Below are 18,475 nucleotides of genomic sequence, written 5' to 3' on the forward strand. Positions count from 1 at the left end.
TATCAACTAGCTAACATTACATTTACAGTTATTCTGTGTCCTTCTAACACTTAATACAACGTTTTACGTCAACTTGGACTGGATGAATGTCTGCTAGTCCGTTTTTGTTTGGAGCCGTTGCCAGGCAACAAGGAAAGTCACTCCTATGCCGAGCCTGCTGGTTAATGTAGTTCTCAACCATTTTTTTTTTTTTTAGGCTTGATTGCGGATGTCTTTTGAGTTGCTTCTTTTGGGATAATAAAAAAACATGCCTTCGCCATCCTGGGGGGGAAATATATCGCAAACGGTTAATGTTAATGTAACTACCACTTCTTGTCGGCGATTTTAAGAGTTGTTGCTGAGACGTGTCAGAAAGCATCTTCCGTGTTTGCGACAACCGACGCTTTACGACAGCGAAGGTTCAGTTTGATTGGACGTTTTTGTGCCGTAAACCGTGCCGGTTAAAGAACGCATGGGATTGAGCTGGGACATCGTGTGTGTGTACATCTGAAATGTAAGTAGCATCAGAAAAAATACACATATACATGTATATATTGTTATTGTTCGCATTACGTAGTGCGGATACACATAAGAACAAGTTATCGACAGTATTCATATGTGTCGTAAAGCATTGTTTATTTATGCTAGAAGCTAGGTTATTGCTTCGGGGGAAAGTACTCGTACTTTTTTAACGCTAACATTATCAAGGAGACGTGGTGATGGATTCTGAAACTAACCCTAATCAAGTTGAAGTAAATTCACGTTACAATGTGATCGGTAAGGTCATTGTATCACCAGCAAAACGTGCTAAAGTATATCAAAAGAGTCATGAAAGCTAGTTTCTTCAGGGTGTTCGCTGACGTTATTTAGTAGACGGAGGTTATCTCTGGTTTTCTGTGGGCTGACTTTTTAAACAGAGCTTCTTATTGTAAGAAACTGTTAATGTTTGTGATTAAAATGTCCCTCTCCAAAGTGGCCGTAAACAGATAAATGTTACGGACACAAATGTACTTTTAACCATAATTAAGAGTATGTAAAGTGACGTGATATTTACTCTTAACATTAGCTGTTTGGGGTTGGACAATTTCCCACCTACTTATATTGAAGTCATTACATTGTCTTAAGTAATTCTTAATATTCTAAACATGTATATATATATATATGTGTGTGTATATATATATATGTATATATATATGTGTGTATATATATGTATATATATATATATATATGTATATATATATATATATATATATATATATATATATATATATATATATATATTTTTATTATTTTTTTTTTTTTTTGAAGCCCAAACTAATATTCCTCTCGATGCTGACCTTAATATGCTTATGTTGATTTAATGCAGTAACTTGTTGGGAACAGTCCTGTTTTATATACCTCGAACTCCTTTCAAACTGACATGCAGACAACACTCAAATCAAACTTTCCAGCGAGCTTGTCCAACTATTTATGTTTAAGATACTTAACAACAGTTAAGACTACGATACTTGATCTTAAAATGTTTTATATTGTAGTGTTTCATTTCAGCAGACACGTTTAGCTTGGATAGGCTTACTGCTCAGCCTCTAAATAAATATGCCTGGAAATATGTGGGACGTTGGTTTGTGAAATCTTTCTGATTACTTGTTTGTCGGTCTTTCTGCTGCTGTCCTCGTCTCCATTTTCCTCTGTGATGCCAACAGAATGGAGGCTAAATCCAAGAAAAACGCTTCTCCTAAAGTAGGAAAGAAGCTCCCGCAGAAAGGAAAAGGTAAGCTGTAGTTTGCATTAACCAGCTATGTACACCCATCACTTCCAACCAGGTTTGTCACTAGCATTTCTCACTCTGTCCAGATTCCATGGGGACCAAACTTGGTGGGAAACCAGGCGGTAAGCCAGGTGGTAAAAAGCCCTACAAACCTTTCAACAACACAGAGAGAAAGGGCAAACCGTGGAAGGGTGGAGATGGCGGCAAGAAAGAACACAAATTCCCTTTCTCTAAAGACGGCATGGGGCCGCAGAAGAGGAAAATGCCATTTAAAGGGAAAATTAAAGAAGAGGGTGAAGGTGAAGGTGAGAAAAGATTTGCTTGTGGTTTTTTCTCGTTGATGCTGAACATTATGACCAGTTAGTGTTTTCACTCACAGATCCTTCTTGTGCTTCATGTCCCATAGCAATACACTAAATATAATGGCTTGCTAGTAATAATTAAAATAATACACAAAATATCCAACAAAGCTCAAAATACTATATATATACTTTACAAATATCAAAACAAAAAGGGACATCAACAACATGAACATGGTCTTGGTTGCCTTGTCTTCACTTAAACTCCAGTGTGAAATAATTTAAAGTGATTTCTGTGTGTGTGTGTGTGTGTGTGTGTGTGTGTGTGTGTGTGTGTGTGTGTGTGTGTGTGTGTGTGTGTGTGTGTGTGTGTGTGTGTGTGTGTGTGTGTGTGTGTGTGTGTGTGTGTGTGTGTGTGTGTACACATTTGTGATCAGGTCCGGTGTCCAAGAGGATGAAGAATAGTGAGTTTGATCCGAAGACGAAGGAGCTGTCGGAGGAGGAGCTCAAGAAGAACAGGCATCAGATGAAGAATGATCTGAAGAAGAGCAGACAGCATGCTGAGAGAAAGGACATGTTCCAGATCATCTGTCAATGCAAACAAGTGTGGGGAGACCTCAGGAGGTACACACACACACACACACACACACACACACACACACACACACACACACAACACACACAAACTCCGCTACAGGTTCCCCAAAGTTCGAATTTAAACTCTAATGAAACTTCAAAGTAAGTTTATGTAACCAATTAACAGAAGTTCCGCATATGGGTCACCATCTATAACTATCAGCTTCAACTTTAAGCCTAGTTACAAGTAAAGTTCAAGGACCACTTTGGTACTAAGACCTGGTTAAGAGAGGAACTGAGAATATTTTGGGTTGCCTTGAACCCCTCGTTCCCAAAAACGTCTCGTCCTCTTTGTTCCCGGGCCACGCCCCCTTTCACCTCTGGGGAACAGAACACCTGGCTACTTTAACTTGTGCAAGGTGACAAGTTAAAGTAGGGTGGGATGAGAGGGACATAGTGCACCAGAGGTTAAACCTTGCAAGGTTGTTAGTAATTAAACCCTCTATTGTTTAATGCAAACATGTGCTTCCTCTGATTAAAAAGAAAAAAACGCAGGCTGGTTTAGTAAAAAAAGGTTAAATCAGGTTTAACTTTTGCTGCAACACAATGCAACAACCACCATCAAGACATTGCATTGAGCAAATCAAACAAGTGCTGGCAGACACTCTTGGTAGATGTACAGTGAATGCCATGCTGCTACCTGCTAACTGATGATGATGATGATGATGATGATGATGATGATGATGATGATGATGATGATGATGATGATGATGTGATGGTGGTGGTGGTGTGTGTGTATATGTCAACAGGAAGAAGTGCGACAACGACTTGAAGAAGAAACTGATGACGGATCTTCACGATCTGGTCCGCGGGAAGATCAAACAGGTGAGTCGCCTTCTCATCTGTTTACTGCAGATTTGTTATTTAGTTTGTGCGGTCCCTCAGGAAATAATGCTCACTCACACAACAGAATCCTTTGAGGGGAAAAAACACGTCTGGTCAGCATATTTGGTGCTAAGTGCCCACAAATGACCTGTCAATCAAACTGTGTGGGACATGACTGTTTTAAGATTTTATATAGATGATTTTTTTTTTTAATTCTGCTGTCAGCTGCGATTCAACCAGTGGGCATGGTCACTTAAAAATCTCGAAGGTACCATGAGAAATGCTGTATTTTTACGCCGACTTATTATTTTAGTTTTGGCTTTCTTTTGGAATCTCATCTCTGACTGTGCTTTCCTGCCTCCAGATGGCGTTTGCTCACGACTCGGTGCGAGTGCTGCAGTGTTTCATCCAGTTCGGCAGCCACGAGCAGAGAAAGGAAGTGTTCGAGGAGCTCAAAGGTGAGCAGACAAGTCCTGCTTCCTCATCTGCTAGCTTTCTGTATGTCTGTGATTTCCATGTTTAAACTGGTTGGTGTTACAGTAATAGGACAACTGTTTCATTTGTTTCATTACTGATGATTTTAGCTGTAGTATTGTCTTGATTCCAACATAGATCCCCATATTGTCTTAAAAATAAACAAACAAACTTAAGCTACACAAGTTATAGTGAGATTCTGAGAAGATAAAGTATATTACCTAATGTTTTTGTTTAATGCACAAACTGCAGTTGAAACATGTTGAAAAAGGCCAAAAGGGAAGCCCACATGTTAGCTCAGAGTGCAGAATTGAGTATTAGCAGCAAGCCCTGGATTTAAATAAGGCAAGACAACTCAACTGTTGCGGTGTGTTTGTGGCTGTTGAATGATGTATATTTGATGGACATTTTATGGTCAGACTGCAGCCTGTTGTGGGTAGACTTTCCTCTGTGGCTGATGAATAAACTTTTCATAGTTTAAACCTTTTATTGATATAGTTAAGTTTTGGTTGTATACTGCTCCTGGTTTTTATATTTATGCCGTACGAGTAGAGCAGTTAATAACACATATTAACTGTGGGTGCTTTGTTGTCTCTCACAGATGACATCATCGATTTGTGTAAGTCGCAGTACGGCAAGCACGTGGTTAAAAAAATGCTGATGTACGGGTGAGTCATCTCAGATTGGTTTCTTCCTCTCTTTAGCAAACGTCAAATGTTCAAATCAGAATTTGGTCCGAATAAAATATATAGATTTCAGTTTGTGTGTGTGTGTGTGTGTGTGTGTGTCCTCCACAGGAACAAGGAGCTGGTGGCGGTTGTGATGCAAAAATTCAAAGGTCACGTGCGTCAGATGCTTCGCCACGTCGCCGCCTCGTCCATCATCGAGTACGCCTACAACGACAAAGCCGTGCTCGCTCAGAGACTCATGCTCACCGAGGGGCTGTACGGGAACACCTTCACCATCTGCAAGGTACGCACGCACGCACGCACGCACGCACACACACACACACACACACACACACACTTGTGTGCAATAGTGTGTGGCTGCTTTCAGATTATACACCACGGTATTTGACAATTTAGATGGCATCGCTGTGACTCCGTATTGGGTCAACTATGGTTATGTGTGTGTTTGATATCTGCTGCTCACTGACCGATTGGCTGTGGACATTTCTCTGCTTGTGCGTCCAGTCGACTGTGTGCAACACCATCGAGAAAGTTGCAGAGGCGAACCCGGACAAGCTGAACAACATCATCGACGAGATGAAGCAGATTCTCACACCCATGGCTGCGAAGTAAGACGAGAATTTTTTTTTAAAAAATGTCACATGCTCTCCATTTCTGATTGGCATTTTTCACTGTTATTTGCAGCTCTACTTAGTAAAACACAAAAAGAGAACTAAGTAAAATCATGTTACAGGTAAATAGCACTGACATGGAAGAGAAGAGAAATTTCCACAGTTGAGGATTGGTCTAATGTGACTCATGATATTTATGTAGTGGAAGTAATTACATTTGCTTTGAAATAAGAACAAATTTGAAAGCTGCTTTGATCAAGTTTGAAACACAATTTACTTGATATAAGTTAAATGTAATGGGACGCTATGTGTATGCAACTTTCTTTCTTTTTTATTAATTTCGTTTCGTTTCCCCTTTTCCTAATCTAGTTTGTCATTTGAATTGCTAGGATGAGATTTATTTGTTTCCGTTACTTTGATTGCTTATTATTGCTGTGTAGAATTGAAACCATGTAACTAATACATCTGTTGTTGTGTTTCAGAGAACAAGTGATCAAACACTCTCTGGTCCACAAAGTCTTCCTGGACTTCTTCCTGTTCGCACCCGATAAACCGAGAACGGTAAGAAGCCCTTTGGCATCTCACATGAGGTTGTAACTATTTGAGTAGTAATATATATATTTCTCTAGTAATGCGCTTAAGAAAGCTAGTAACAAATAAATCAAAATGCAACTTAAGAAAGCAAAAAATCTGAGAAATTTTACCAGTGAAGAAGACAAATATTTAAATTTTTAAGGAAATCATGTCACAATAAAAGACAGGTTGATGCATTTATAAAGTGCTGACTGTATTTACCACTGATATGCTTCCTGTCTTTGGTTTGTATTCTGATATGAGCAGGAGATGATTGAGTCGATCAGAGAGTCTGTGGTCTACATGGCTCACACACACGATGGAGCACGAGTGGCAATGCACTGTTTGTGGCACGGGTCGGCTAAGGTGTGTGTACACACACACACACACACACACACACACACACACAGACACACACACAGAGACACACACACACACAGAGACACACAGACACACACACATCATACTGATAGTGAAAATAAAAATCTGCCACCCTTCCTGTTGATTTCCAACCAGTGTTGATGGTACATGTTATCAATTGTAGCTATAAATTCCTCAGTGCATGCTATATTGACCAAGAAAGTTGACTTATCCTGCTCGCAGAGCCATGTTGGCAGAGCCTACATGTACCAGGATGCATTGTGCTATCTTCTGGTGACCGGAGAGTCTCTGGCGGCCATATCCTCTTGCCCGGTTCATGCAGCTGCAGCCTTGGTCTCTCTCCGCTTTACATCTTTGTCCAAAAGCTTGAATAAATACGGCTGAATATTCTAGTCAGACAAAACACTCTCGCTCTTCCAAAAACGTCCAATGACGTCGCTGGATGCAGGAAGAAAAACAGATTGTGATGCGAACTCAGTTTACTCGGTCAACATAGCACACACTGAGGAATTTCAATCTACTACATTTACCATCAACACTGATTGGATATCCACATAAAAGATGGCAAATTGTCCTTTTAGATCAACAAATTTTTGGACAAATATATTAGAATATTATAATTATCCATCAGAGATTTGTCCTTTCAAGTTTCTTTTTTTTTTTTTTTTTTTCATGTTTCAGGACAGAAAAGTCATCATCAAAACTATGAAAACCTACATGGTGAAGTTTGCCACGGTGAGTTTTCAATGCTGCTCCTTCCATTCCTAATAGAAACAAGCTTTCAATGCTTTGTCAGCTCATTGGATTTTTTGGAAAAGATCAGAAACTAAATGCTGATTATTTACCAAAAAGAAAGGTCTGAACCAAGCCTGTCATTTGTCCACAGGGAGAGTTCGGTCACCTGGTTCTTCTGGCCATGTTCGACTGCGTGGACGACACCAAGCTCGTCAAACAGGCCGTGCTCTCAGTAAGTCTGAGGTCATGTGGTTCGATGATGCTTCATGAGATTAATGATAGTCCTCATGATTGAGATTGCTACTGCACTTTTTGTAGAAAATCAAACACAAGAACGATTTGAAAACTGATTCAGTGAGAAAAGTTGTTGTTAATGTTAAAAATATCTCATCTCACCTGTTCAGGAGATCTTGTTGTCTCTGGATGAGGTCATCGGTAATAAATACGGTAAGAAGGTTTTGCTGTATCTGCTGAGTCCCAGAGACCCGGCTCACCTGCTGCCGGAGATCATCAAGGTGCTGGAGAAAGGAGACGGAAACACACACAGGTAACAGCTGGGTTTGTGTTTTTATACTCCATCTTCCAAACAAAAATCCTGTTGCTGTTTAAAGCTAGGGGTTAACTAATCTGACATGTCAGTAAGAAAGGGAAGGGAGTACAATGTTCACTGCCATGTAGTGCAAAAGGACAGTAGAAAATGTATTTTATTATAACACATGGGAGCAAATTTTATTTCTCATGCTGGTGACAAGATGACATTAATGGCGTTTTCCTTGACTGAGCTGTAACGTTAGCTAGCTCAGTGGTGCAACTGTAGTTAAGCTAGCAGAATCGGGTGTAGAAGCGATCCTGTGGGCGGATGTAGTTGGGTAGAAAGAAAATAGTTCCTACATGATTATCTTGTGCAACGGAATAATGATTTCTGGAAATAGACATTGCTGTTTTACATTATTATTTTTTTATAAATATGTGCCGTCTAGTTATATAATATTTTAGAGAAAACCGGCATCTCTATGGGTCGATATCTCAAACACCTCACCACTCACACCAAAACAAAAGCACTTCTAAAGTGCTATTTTCTAATGACCTGAAACAAACAGCTTCCTGAAGGAAAGAAATCAGCCTGTTAGCAAAGAGGGATGACAATGATGACAAACTATTTAAGGTCCAATGAATGATCAGCTCCGTGTACCTCTCATCAGTAAAAAGGACATGGCGGTTCGGAGAAAGGAGCTGCTGGAAGTCGTGTCCCCCCCGCTGCTGGAGCATCTCCGCGAGAACGCCGCTACCATGGTGATGGACAAGGCGTCCAGCGTCACCATCAGTGACATCCTGGCGTCGGCCTGCGGGGACCTGCAGCCCGCCATGACGGCTGTGGCTCAGCTGGCCAATCATGAGTTGGTACCAGGAGGGACCAGCGGACAGGTAGTTAGTGTGATATTGGTGGGATGGAGGTTTTCCTCACAAACTAATGTAATCCAACAGAAGGGCAGTTCTTCACTGTGAGGTTTTGTTTCTGCTGCAGCTTCACATGGCGGAGCATCCAGCAGGACACCTGGTGCTGAAATGGCTCGTGGAGCAGGACATGACACTGGCTGAGGCCGGCAAGGAAGGTAAAGACGCGCCTACCAGCCAGTGTAGTGGTCGTTATAAGAATGGTTTTGGATCAGTTTATGTCAACATGCTATGAAAATGAGCTTAGACAGACTTAAAGTCACTGGAAAACTTTTATAAATCAGAGGCTCACAAAAAAATAACTCAATGTACTTATGTTTGCAACTGGGATTGAATAAGAATCACGAAAAACTAGAAAGAATGTTAAAGAGCTTTGCCTTTATGCCTCACACACACAAATGTGACTTTGTGAAAGAGTGAAATAATTTAATGTAACCACAAGAGGGCATCAACAACTTGACCTATGGCTCAACTTTCTACCACATTGCATTGAGAATCAGTGAAGTTTTCAAGTCAAAGACGACAAACATCACCTCGTTGGAAAGATACGAGTTGAACCATAACAGTGTCCCCTGTCTCTCTACCTCACTTTCTGTCCCAGAGCGCTTCGGCAGGATACTGGTGGACACAGTGGGAACAGACACACTGAAGACCTGGGTCAGAGTCAACAGAGGAGCCATGGTGCTCTGCAGGTCAGTGTGAATACACTCACTCACTCACACCAACCACTGCTGTCCCTTCAAGGGTCAGTTCACCCAAATCACAAGCTTCCCTCACAGGCACTTTAGCGGACTTGCATTGCCTGTGAGGAATCGCCCCCCAGCTATTAAATAGCAGCCTGTTTACCCCCTTCAGTGTTCATCCTTAATGCTGGACTTCGACACAAAAACATGGGGAAAATAGTGTCCAGATTGAAAAGTACAAAAGTTAGGCTTTGAACATAGTTTACGCAACTGGTAATAATCGCCCATTCATCTTCATTTTATCTTCCTAATGTCAGATAAAACATGATACAAAATTTGATTAAAGTTTTTTTGTGATTTTAGGATATTTATGGGTGTGTCCCAACCAAATAAAGTGACCACAATATAATGGGACTGAAATGTTTTAAATCAGCGTTGCAAAGGCCAATACAAAGATGCAGCCAAATATGTGGGTGGACTGACCCTTTTTTACCAGAAGTGGTTAACAACCAAATCAAACATGAAGCCATGACAGCACATGTTAAACGAAGAAAATATTTATTGGGTAATATTTGGATTTCTGGTCCCAAACTAACCTTTGATCTTTGCCCGTGTTTCTGAGTGCAGCCTCCTGAACAGCTACGACAAGTCTGTGGCCGCAGAGGTGAAGGCGGCGCTGGAGTCCATCAAATCAGAGCTCGGCAGCATCAGCAACAATAAAGGAGCGGAAATCCTGCTGGAGCATCTGAACAAGTAGAGACTTTTGATTCCAAACAGACTTGTGATGTAAGAAGGCATCACTTCCTGTGCAGAAGACTGCGAGTGTTTGTAACTGCGAATGAGAACGTATGCAGGAAGTGGATACAACCTGAAGAACGGTTGTCTTGTCCGTCCTTGATGGAAAAACGAACATGAATTTGTGTGTAAATGTTGAGAATTGTATCTGTGAGTAATGAAATGAAGGTGTTTCTGGACGAGGTGATGCAACGAGAAAACCGGTTAAGATACACAGATGCCTCTCGTGTGTCGGCAGCAACAGTACACAATGTAATTCCATCACTGTCAAGCTGCTTTCAATGAAACTCAATATTTTTCACATTAAAAGCTTGGCCAAAACCGTCGCTATGGCTGTATACAACCTAAAGTTTGTCTTGTGGTAATTTGAATGAACTGCCATCCTGTTTTTCATTCCAACATATTATACCCTTCTGAGAGATAATTATATCAGCTAAAAATAACCTGTTTTTGCAGATTAAAGATTATTGTATCTGATAATTTTATAAACAGATGGTGAAGAATGAATAATATTCAATGTAATAAACAGGTTAGAGGATGTTACAGCAAACATTCAAAAGGGAATATGTTGAGGTCCAGGGCTGCTGATATTAAAATAAAATGCAATAAAAATGATGTACTCTTGTGCACATGACAAAAAAGAAAAAATTAATTTTCACGTCAGCACTGACATTTAAATGAAAACTATCGATAAGTAGTTGTTAGTTTACTACAACACTCCCTTTGCAGTTGAAATGGACTCATACAAACTGGACTTAAAAATCTGAACTCGTCCTTGTTTTTCTACCTTTGTGGAGAGCCTGGCTAGCTGTTTCCCCTTGTTTCCAGTCTTAATGCTAAGCTAGGCTAATAAATTGCTGGCTGTTGCTTCAGACATGACTGGTATCCAAGTACTAATGTCACTTTGCAAGAAAGCAAATAAATGTTCTTCCATAACTCCTACTCTATTAGCTAAGTAGCCACCTATCCAAACATCGATCACCTCATGATCCTATATGTCGCTTCAGCTGTCAGCTGTCCCACGGCTCATGACAAAACAAAGAGACAAAGGTTTTTTTATTAAAGAGAGGGACATATGGGGAAGATAAACAGGTCTTATATCCATCGTCCAGATGTTGGGTCTTCAACTTGTGATTTCATTCCTATTGTCGTTCGCTCTTGAATCCTGGATTACATGTGAGCTTTAGAGACAAATGGAGTGAGTGTGGACAGAGGAAGAGTAGAGGTGGTAGCGATGTACAATATTTAGATTAAAATATAAGGATTAGTATATAGCATTTTGGCAAGTAGAGTGAGAAAGGTTAAGATATTTTCTTTTTCAATCTCCTCCACACCAAACTGATTCACAGGGTCATTCCCTGACGATAAGCTTAACAGGAATAAACAGGAATGGAGTATGGATGGATGAAAGGATACACTATCAAATATCCCTTCAGTTAAAATAGTCCTGGCCTTGGAGTGACATTCTAAATTGTCTTAACTCAGATCCAGGCAGTTGGGAATTTCTCGGCAGGTTATTGGTTCAAACCCGCCATGACTCCTGCCGCCAAAGGGTCCTTCTGCCTACTACACAAATCTTACTGTAGACGTTGGAAACCTACAACCTGGCTCACTGCAGTTGGGATGTCTTCGGGCTGGGCGACGTCCTCGCAGCACTCGGCAAACCTCTTTGCCGCCCTCCTGGCGAAGTGCACCTTCCCGCGGGCCTTGCTAATGGCGGTGTACTCGTGGGACTTGAGCTTGCCGTAGTAGTCGGAGAACTTGTTGTAGAGGATGGAGATGGGCATGCCGTTAAGGATGACGCCGAAGGAGATGCAGGCGAAGGCGAAGATACGGCCCAGGTTGGTCTCGGGTAACATGTCGCCGTAGCCCACTGTGGAAATACTGACCTAGAGGATACAAGAGACCGGACATGAAAATGAATATAAAGGCACAATAAGATGCTGAGAATATGATCATCCCTGCTCTTTTTCTACTCAGGGCTTTTGATTGAAATGTGTAATGTTATTTACATATATCATTTCTCTAACTTACTGTTTCCTGAAGTGATTGAAGCTGTACATTTCTTTAAACAGGCTAAAATCATAATTTAATTTTTTAGATTTGAATACACAATATACACTTTTTTAAAGTGTATCTACATTCTGTAATCAGCTCTATATGCTGTAGTAGTTCATTATTAGTGGAGGGATTCACCGTGTTCAATGTATGCATGTACTCTCTTACAGCAGATTTAATTGGCTTTTATTGTGAAGCAGTCACAGGAAATGAGATGTATTTGTTACCACGGTTAGGGCGGACAGAGTAGCTCAATTACATCAGGTGAGGACCCAACCCTCACCTGATTAATTGTGATCTTTAAATACCACCGAACAGATTAGAATTAGTCAAATATTTAGGGGTGGCACAAGGCATTTCTAAATAGTCGTGTTACATCACAGCAGCACACAGCCTGACCTCTACCCACTACTGTGCCCGTCAACTGTTAGCTGCAGCGCTCAATCTCAATATAAACAATGAAGTGACCTCCTGAGGTGTTGCCATGGTGAGTTATGTTTATGTTGTGTAAAATGTAGTGGATTAAGCTTTTAATCCTCCAAGAACAAGTATGCAGGAAAACATGTCACCAATGCTACCACTTGTGTATGTGTAAACCGGCTGGTGTATTTTGGAAGAATTCTCTAGCTGAAGGTGATGGGTGCCAGTGAACAGAAAGAAAGTAGGATGATCGACAGGTTGGATGTTAGTGCACTCACAGCGGCCCACCACCACGCTTGCGGAATGGAGGTAAAGTTGGTGTTGGAAACGTCGTGCTCCACAGTGTACACCATGGCTGAAAACATGAAGATGCCCATGGCGATGAATAGCAGCAAACAGCCCACCTGCACACAAACAAAAACATTTGATTTTGCATTTCCCTGTGTGTTTACGTCATGATTCTGCTCATAACTGTAAGGCGTGGAAGTCTAAGATTCTTTAGTATCTATCCATATCGGCCATGCCGGTTTTCCACTCAGAGATTCTTTGAGAACCTATGCAATACTTTTTTCATCGCTCCTACTAGAAATTTCATCACTGGAATGCAAGTATAAGAAAATATGGTTTCTTTGACACAAGCTGAAGGCACAGTCAGACCTGCTGGTAGCACTGTCTCAGTGTGAAGCCAAAGGCTCGGAGGCCCGTCGAGTGACGAGCCAGCTTCAAGATCCTGAAGATTCGCATCAGACGCATGATCCTCAGAACCTGACCCACCTACAGAAAAGACAAAACACAGGAGAACAACCAATGTGTATAGTTGAAAAATTAATCTAATCGTCTCGTCCTAGCCGCTCCCAGCAGCCCCCCTTTTACCTTTCCAACACGTGCCACGGTCTCGATGTCTGAGTGCAGGTGGGTGTCATCATCGTCGAAGCACTCCAGGACAATCTGCAGGTAGTGTGGCAGGATGGCGACCAGGTCGACGGTGTTCAGCACGCTGCGTACGAAACACTTGAGGTCGGGGGTTGATACCAGGCGCAGCAGGAACTCCAGGGTGAAGAAGGTGATGCAGAACGTCTCCGCGTACTCGCCATAGAACCTGCCGCTGAGCTGGCCCGACGCAGTCTGTAAGATTAATAGACAACAATTAGAAGAGTGTTTGTTTGATGACATTTATTCTTGGAATTTGTATGTTTTCTGAAATTTGTTTTACTGTCTGGAATATCCAGATTTAATTGGGGCATTCTAAGATGCCTGAAACTTTTAGTTTTACTTCTCTCTACTTCATGTTTTTACACACTTGCTATTGATTTATTTGTTGTCTTAAACACATTTCAATCTATGAATTTAGCATGCTATTTTAAACATAAAATGATATAATTGTGTATGCATTTAAAACTGTACTTGTAATATACATACTTTCCCCTTTCTCATACACACTCACAAAAGGTAAAACACACACCTTGTACTGCATCTCCTCCACGGTGTTGAGCGTCATGGCGACCAGAGAGACCAGCACGAACATGGAGGAGGCGACGGCCATCAGCTTGGCTGTGACCGAGGAGAACGGCTTCTCCATCATGTTCCAGATATTCTTCCGGGTCGGCCCAAAGGCCAGGCCGTCAAATAGAACCTCGTTTTCCTCCATCTCTAGCTGGACGACACAAGACAGAAAAACATCCAATTTAAAGAATTGAAAGGAAAAGGTTCTTTTTCATGACAATAAAGAAATAGACATTTTTTTAAAGTGTCCAACTATGGCCAATGATGGAAATTAAATGATTTTCTGAGAACTAAGTAACTTTTATCAAGGATAAAACACTGTTTCAAAAACAGGGAGGACAGACAACAGAATGTCTAGATCACAAACTAAAACGCAAAGAAGCAAGAACTGAATGTCAAGAGAACACAACGGGGAAGAAACTGATACAACAAACTGCATCAGAGTGGGACCTCTGTGATGGTAACATCTGTGCCAAGAAAAAGCTTATTTTCAGCTCTCCATCTGTCAAGACGGCAGAGCAAGCAGTGATTTATAATGTAGGTCAGCCGGTCTCAGAGTAAACCAGAAGATTACTAAATCTCATAGATACAAATATAAAAGCATGAACTGCTGAACCACTGAAGCTGGAAGGGGATGACTTCTTGACATCTTTATTTGCAGTATTTTTGGAGACTGAAGTGAAGAATTACATAGTTCATAGGGACTATTCAGCTCACTGAAAACTGCCTCCAGTGTGTTCTGCAGAATATCCATAGTAGCTGAAACACTGTTTATTTTAATTTTATAAATGCAATTTACAAATGAGCACTACAAAGTCATTTCCATTAACCTCCATTGTATTTGGGTAAAGATATGACTCTCAAAAAAAGAAAACCAAAACTATATGTATTCATGACACTAGAGCTAATTCAGAAAAAATGTGAAAAATAAATTCTCATCCCCTAGACCAATTACTAAACTTTGTCATGATAGTGTGAAAAAATATATAACTGAACAGGAGCTAACTAGGCCTCTTATCATAAGCATGCTAGCTTGCTCACAAGTTACCGTCGTTTGCCATTTTAGCCATCTTAGTTTAGCGTGTTAGTATGCTAACATGTTCTAATTGGCTCAACAAAAAGTACAACTGTGGCTGATGGGAATAGCTTTTAGGTATTAGGTCATGAATATTTTGATGTGGGGACCATTACATTCTGTACCACATTTTATGACATTATGACTGACATTACCAGCAATATCATCTGTATTAATTCTTTATTTATTCTTCATGGAGAGCAAAAAGACTACGGGTTTTTCTTTTCGGCCAAGGATTCTGAAAACGTACAAACCTGTTACAGACTAATGTTGTGTTTAAGAGGATTCTAATAATGTCTCAAACTATTTTGCCACATACAAAGGCTCTGGTTACCTCGGTTATTTCTCCAGAACACCTCTTTAGGTTTAGCTTACAAATGTGTGGACAGGTCACCGATAATTCAGAGATCTGGAACCTGGCTATCTTCTGCAATTCTCCAGAGGTACAGGTAGGCTACATGCTTCTCTATAACCATTACAAAACTATAAAACACCCACCTCTGCTATCAGCTGTCTCTGTATTTTCAGTTGCTCGTTCAGCTCGTCTTGCCTTTCTTCGAAGGAGATACGACAGCAGCGTTGGCTGTATTTTATTCGGACGCCCCAGTAGTTGATCTCCTCCAGGAAGTTGCGGGGACACAGATCGTCTTTAATGCACAACACTCCAGTTCTGATGGGGAAGACAGAGACGGGTGACCGGGGTCCAGAATTATTCCAAGAAGTCATAGGAAGAAGACGGAACTTCACTTCCTCTTTTAGTTTTCAATGCGTATTATTTTAACCTGTAGAAGTTGTAGATGTTGTGAAAGATTTGAGGGTCCCGGTCGAAGAAGAACTCATTGCTCTGGACGATGTAGTCGTCACACAGGTCCAACTTCCTGCTGTGGTCTGTGTACGTGGCCAACTGGCCGATCCGTGTCTTCGGATACCTGGCTGCTAACGCGTAGGGCAAGTAGTACACCTGGAGGAGAGGAAAATAGAGAACTGTGAGATATATAATATAAGTTAAAATATATCTCGAATGGCAAAGTAAGAGGAGAATTTGAATTATTTGTGAATGAAGCTGGATCACACTGGAAGACTTTTATAATGGTTGTCGAGGGTGAGAAAACACACATTTAATATAAAAGATTATAACTGTGTAAAGTTTATCTGAGCCCAAGTTCTTGTCTTCAAATTGCTTCTTACGTCCAATCCACCTAAAAAGTTTTGAATTTACAACAGCACAGAACTGAGAAAAGTTGTAAATCTGAACCTTTGAGAGGCTCGAACAAGAAACTGGTTTGATCTTTTTGCTTGATAAATTTCAAAAGAAACAGGAGCAGTTGAAAGAAAAGGAAGTGCAGCTTTAACGCGCATTGGCAGCAGATGTCACAATAGTTCAATTTACAAGAGGTATGTTTTTCTTTGCCTCTAGGAGGCGACATCCACATATCGGCATCCTCAGGCTTATAACTTAAGGTGCTTTCACTTTACTTTTTTTTTTTTACATGTGATGCTTGTCAGCAGGTGTAGAACTGATCTGACCATGACTGAACAGCTTCCCCTGGTGGAGAATGTGCAGGCTGCTCAATGTGGATGAGTGAGTTTGTGAGTGAGTCTGGTTTTCAACATATCCAGCCGAGCAGTATGTTTGTGGTAGGAGCAGAGTGAAGTTACCGTTCCTCCGACGTTGATGTTGAGAGTGAATTGTTTGGTCGGAGAGAGCAGCAGGCAGGACTGAGACACCGGGAGTCGATCTTCCTCCTCCTCATTTTCATACTCAGCGTAAATATCATAGATGTCTCTGCCCAGATCCTTCACAAACAACACAACAACTTTGGTGAGGAATTCAGCATGTTAACCTTGTATACAAGTTAAAGTAGACACTATTAAAAAGGGATCAGGTTAAGCAGAATACATCTGAAAAACTTTGGAAAAAGATTGGAACATGTATGTGAATAGTAGGTATGACTCAAGAGATATATAATAAGTAAAGAATATGTGAAAAGAAAAAAAATGATCAACAAACAAAGAGACAAATATATATAAATATATAAATCCCATATCTGTGATCCAAGATGGTATGTTACCCGCAGGCATTTTTTTTCTTTTATGTCTTCTGATTTTTTCGGTTTTATTAATCATCTCAATCGTTTGTGAAGCACTGAAAATGAAAAGGTTCCCCCTGCTTCTCAAATATGTGAATTTGCTGCTTTACTCTGGCTTTTCTTGGGCTCTGGAACGTCAGTCAATAAAGAAAATATTCACAAGTAGCAGCCCTACAAATATCAAACATGTGATCAGTAACAATGTTTTTTTTTTATCTATCCATTTACACATCATCAATAACATAGCTTTGCATTCTTTATATTTTGCTCTGCATTTAACTTGACAGAGGCATGTGATTTTTTTTTATTCTCATTTGAAAACAAAATCGTGAAGAAAGTGAAGAAAACGGGAGCTTTGAGAAAGAACAAAAAGAAGAATGAAAAAAAAAACCACACACAAACACACAGTCTTGTTTTAATGACTTTTGGGGACATTACATTTACTTACCCTGCCCATAACCATAACCGCTAGCAGCCTTATCTTAACCCTTCCCTTAAAAAAAACTTGTAATGTAATCATTTAAAAAGCCATTCCCCACAATGTGACTGTGTAATCAGACCGGGGTCCCCTTTATGAATGAATAAATACAATATCTGACCTGCATGGAGTTCCATGGCTTCACAAAGCTGCTGGTGAAGTCCAGATAGTCGGCCGCTTCTTTGGCAGCTTGGGCCCGGCCGCCGGGCTTGTAGCTGGAGAACACACTCCTGCTTCGGGCTCTGAGGTGGGTCAACATGCTTTGCTCCTGAATCTTAAATCGATTTAACCTGCTCGGAGAGACATCCTTGCAACTCTTAACACCATCTCACACGTGCACAAAACCTTTACCACACACACACGTTGACAAGACAACAGTAGCCGACAGGTAAATAAGCTTGCATCCCCAAGGACGGGAAACGTTTTCACACCAATTCGTAGAGAAACCATGTCAACATACAGCTAACACGCACAAAAACACACACACGCACACATAGTAATAAGGTAGGAAATGACTCTCGTCCTCTTATGCAGCTGACTAAGATGATGCAGGAGCTTATCCTCTTATATCCATCTCTCTCTCTCTCTCTCTCTCCTCCCACCTACTCTACTGTATGGTATAGCTCAAGTAAATATAAAATTGTTATACAGATTCAAAACGTTTTTTTTGTTTACAGAAAAGTGACAAAATAAAGAAACAATAACTGTCTACAACCATACTAGTGACTGTGTGTGAGACAGTTGTGCTTTGAGCTAAGCATGCTAACCATTTGCAAACAAAATGTATTCTTTCTTTTTTTTTTTACTATATTTTTAATACTTTTATCAAGATATTCCAGTTAAGAATGAAAATAAAGTAAATTCCGCCATTTTTACAGGACTTTGGTTCTATTGATAAAGTATTCTGATAGCCGTTAATTCTGGTTTATATTATCTGCAAAATGTAAA

The 18,475-nt window shown here is 40.6% G+C and overlaps 2 protein-coding genes across 2 annotated transcripts; one reads left to right on the forward strand and one right to left on the reverse strand.

The window, feature by feature from the left end:
* The first annotated feature begins 375 nt into the window (after positions 1–375).
* Positions 376–10,270, forward strand: pum3 (pumilio RNA-binding family member 3). Its single transcript, XM_054611967.1, has 18 exons — positions 376–493; positions 1,683–1,750; positions 1,834–2,052; positions 2,484–2,670; positions 3,432–3,507; positions 3,872–3,965; positions 4,583–4,649; positions 4,779–4,953; positions 5,175–5,278; positions 5,764–5,842; positions 6,122–6,220; positions 6,917–6,970; positions 7,122–7,202; positions 7,375–7,517; positions 8,173–8,395; positions 8,496–8,583; positions 9,027–9,117; positions 9,736–10,270. Exons 2-18 carry the CDS (start codon positions 1,684–1,686, stop codon positions 9,863–9,865), a joined length of 1,977 nt encoding a protein of 658 aa, XP_054467942.1. The 5' UTR covers positions 376–493; position 1,683; the 3' UTR covers positions 9,866–10,270.
* A 1,210-nt stretch (positions 10,271–11,480) lies between these two features.
* On the reverse strand, positions 11,481–17,786 carry kcnv2a (potassium channel, subfamily V, member 2a). The gene is made up of 9 exons (XM_054613092.1): positions 17,649–17,786; positions 16,619–16,756; positions 15,742–15,920; positions 15,458–15,629; positions 13,844–14,035; positions 13,255–13,506; positions 13,039–13,155; positions 12,660–12,785; positions 11,481–11,792 (listed from the first exon to the last, which is right to left on the reverse strand). Exons 1-9 carry the CDS (start codon positions 17,784–17,786, stop codon positions 11,481–11,483), a joined length of 1,626 nt encoding a protein of 541 aa, XP_054469067.1.
* Between the last annotated feature and the right edge of the window lie 689 nt (positions 17,787–18,475).

The sequence above is a fragment of the Anoplopoma fimbria genome, chromosome 14 (assembly GCF_027596085.1).
Source record: "Anoplopoma fimbria isolate UVic2021 breed Golden Eagle Sablefish chromosome 14, Afim_UVic_2022, whole genome shotgun sequence".
Classification (NCBI taxonomy): Eukaryota; Metazoa; Chordata; class Actinopteri; order Perciformes; family Anoplopomatidae; genus Anoplopoma; species Anoplopoma fimbria.

What these genes read in the sequence shown, in the direction of transcription:
- kcnv2a (XM_054613092.1), bottom strand. Translation starts at nt 17,786, where the DNA reads ATGTTGACCCACCTCAGAGCCCGAAGCAGGAGTGTGTTCTCCAGCTAC. An exon ending in ACATCAACGTCGGAGGAACG is followed by an intron (nt 15,921 to 16,618) that starts GTAACTTCACTC and finishes CCTCTCCTCCAG; the next exon opens with GTGTACTACTTGCCCTACGC. An exon ending in AACATCTACAACTTCTACAG is followed by an intron (nt 15,630 to 15,741) that starts GTTAAAATAATA and finishes CTTCCCCATCAG; the next exon opens with AACTGGAGTGTTGTGCATTA.
- pum3 (XM_054611967.1), top strand. Translation starts at nt 1,684, where the DNA reads ATGGAGGCTAAATCCAAGAAAAACGCTTCTCCTAAAGTAGGAAAGAAG. An exon ending in AGAAGAGGGTGAAGGTGAAG is followed by an intron (nt 2,053 to 2,483) that starts GTGAGAAAAGAT and finishes ATTTGTGATCAG; the next exon opens with GTCCGGTGTCCAAGAGGATG. An exon ending in ACACCTTCACCATCTGCAAG is followed by an intron (nt 4,954 to 5,174) that starts GTACGCACGCAC and finishes TTGTGCGTCCAG; the next exon opens with TCGACTGTGTGCAACACCAT.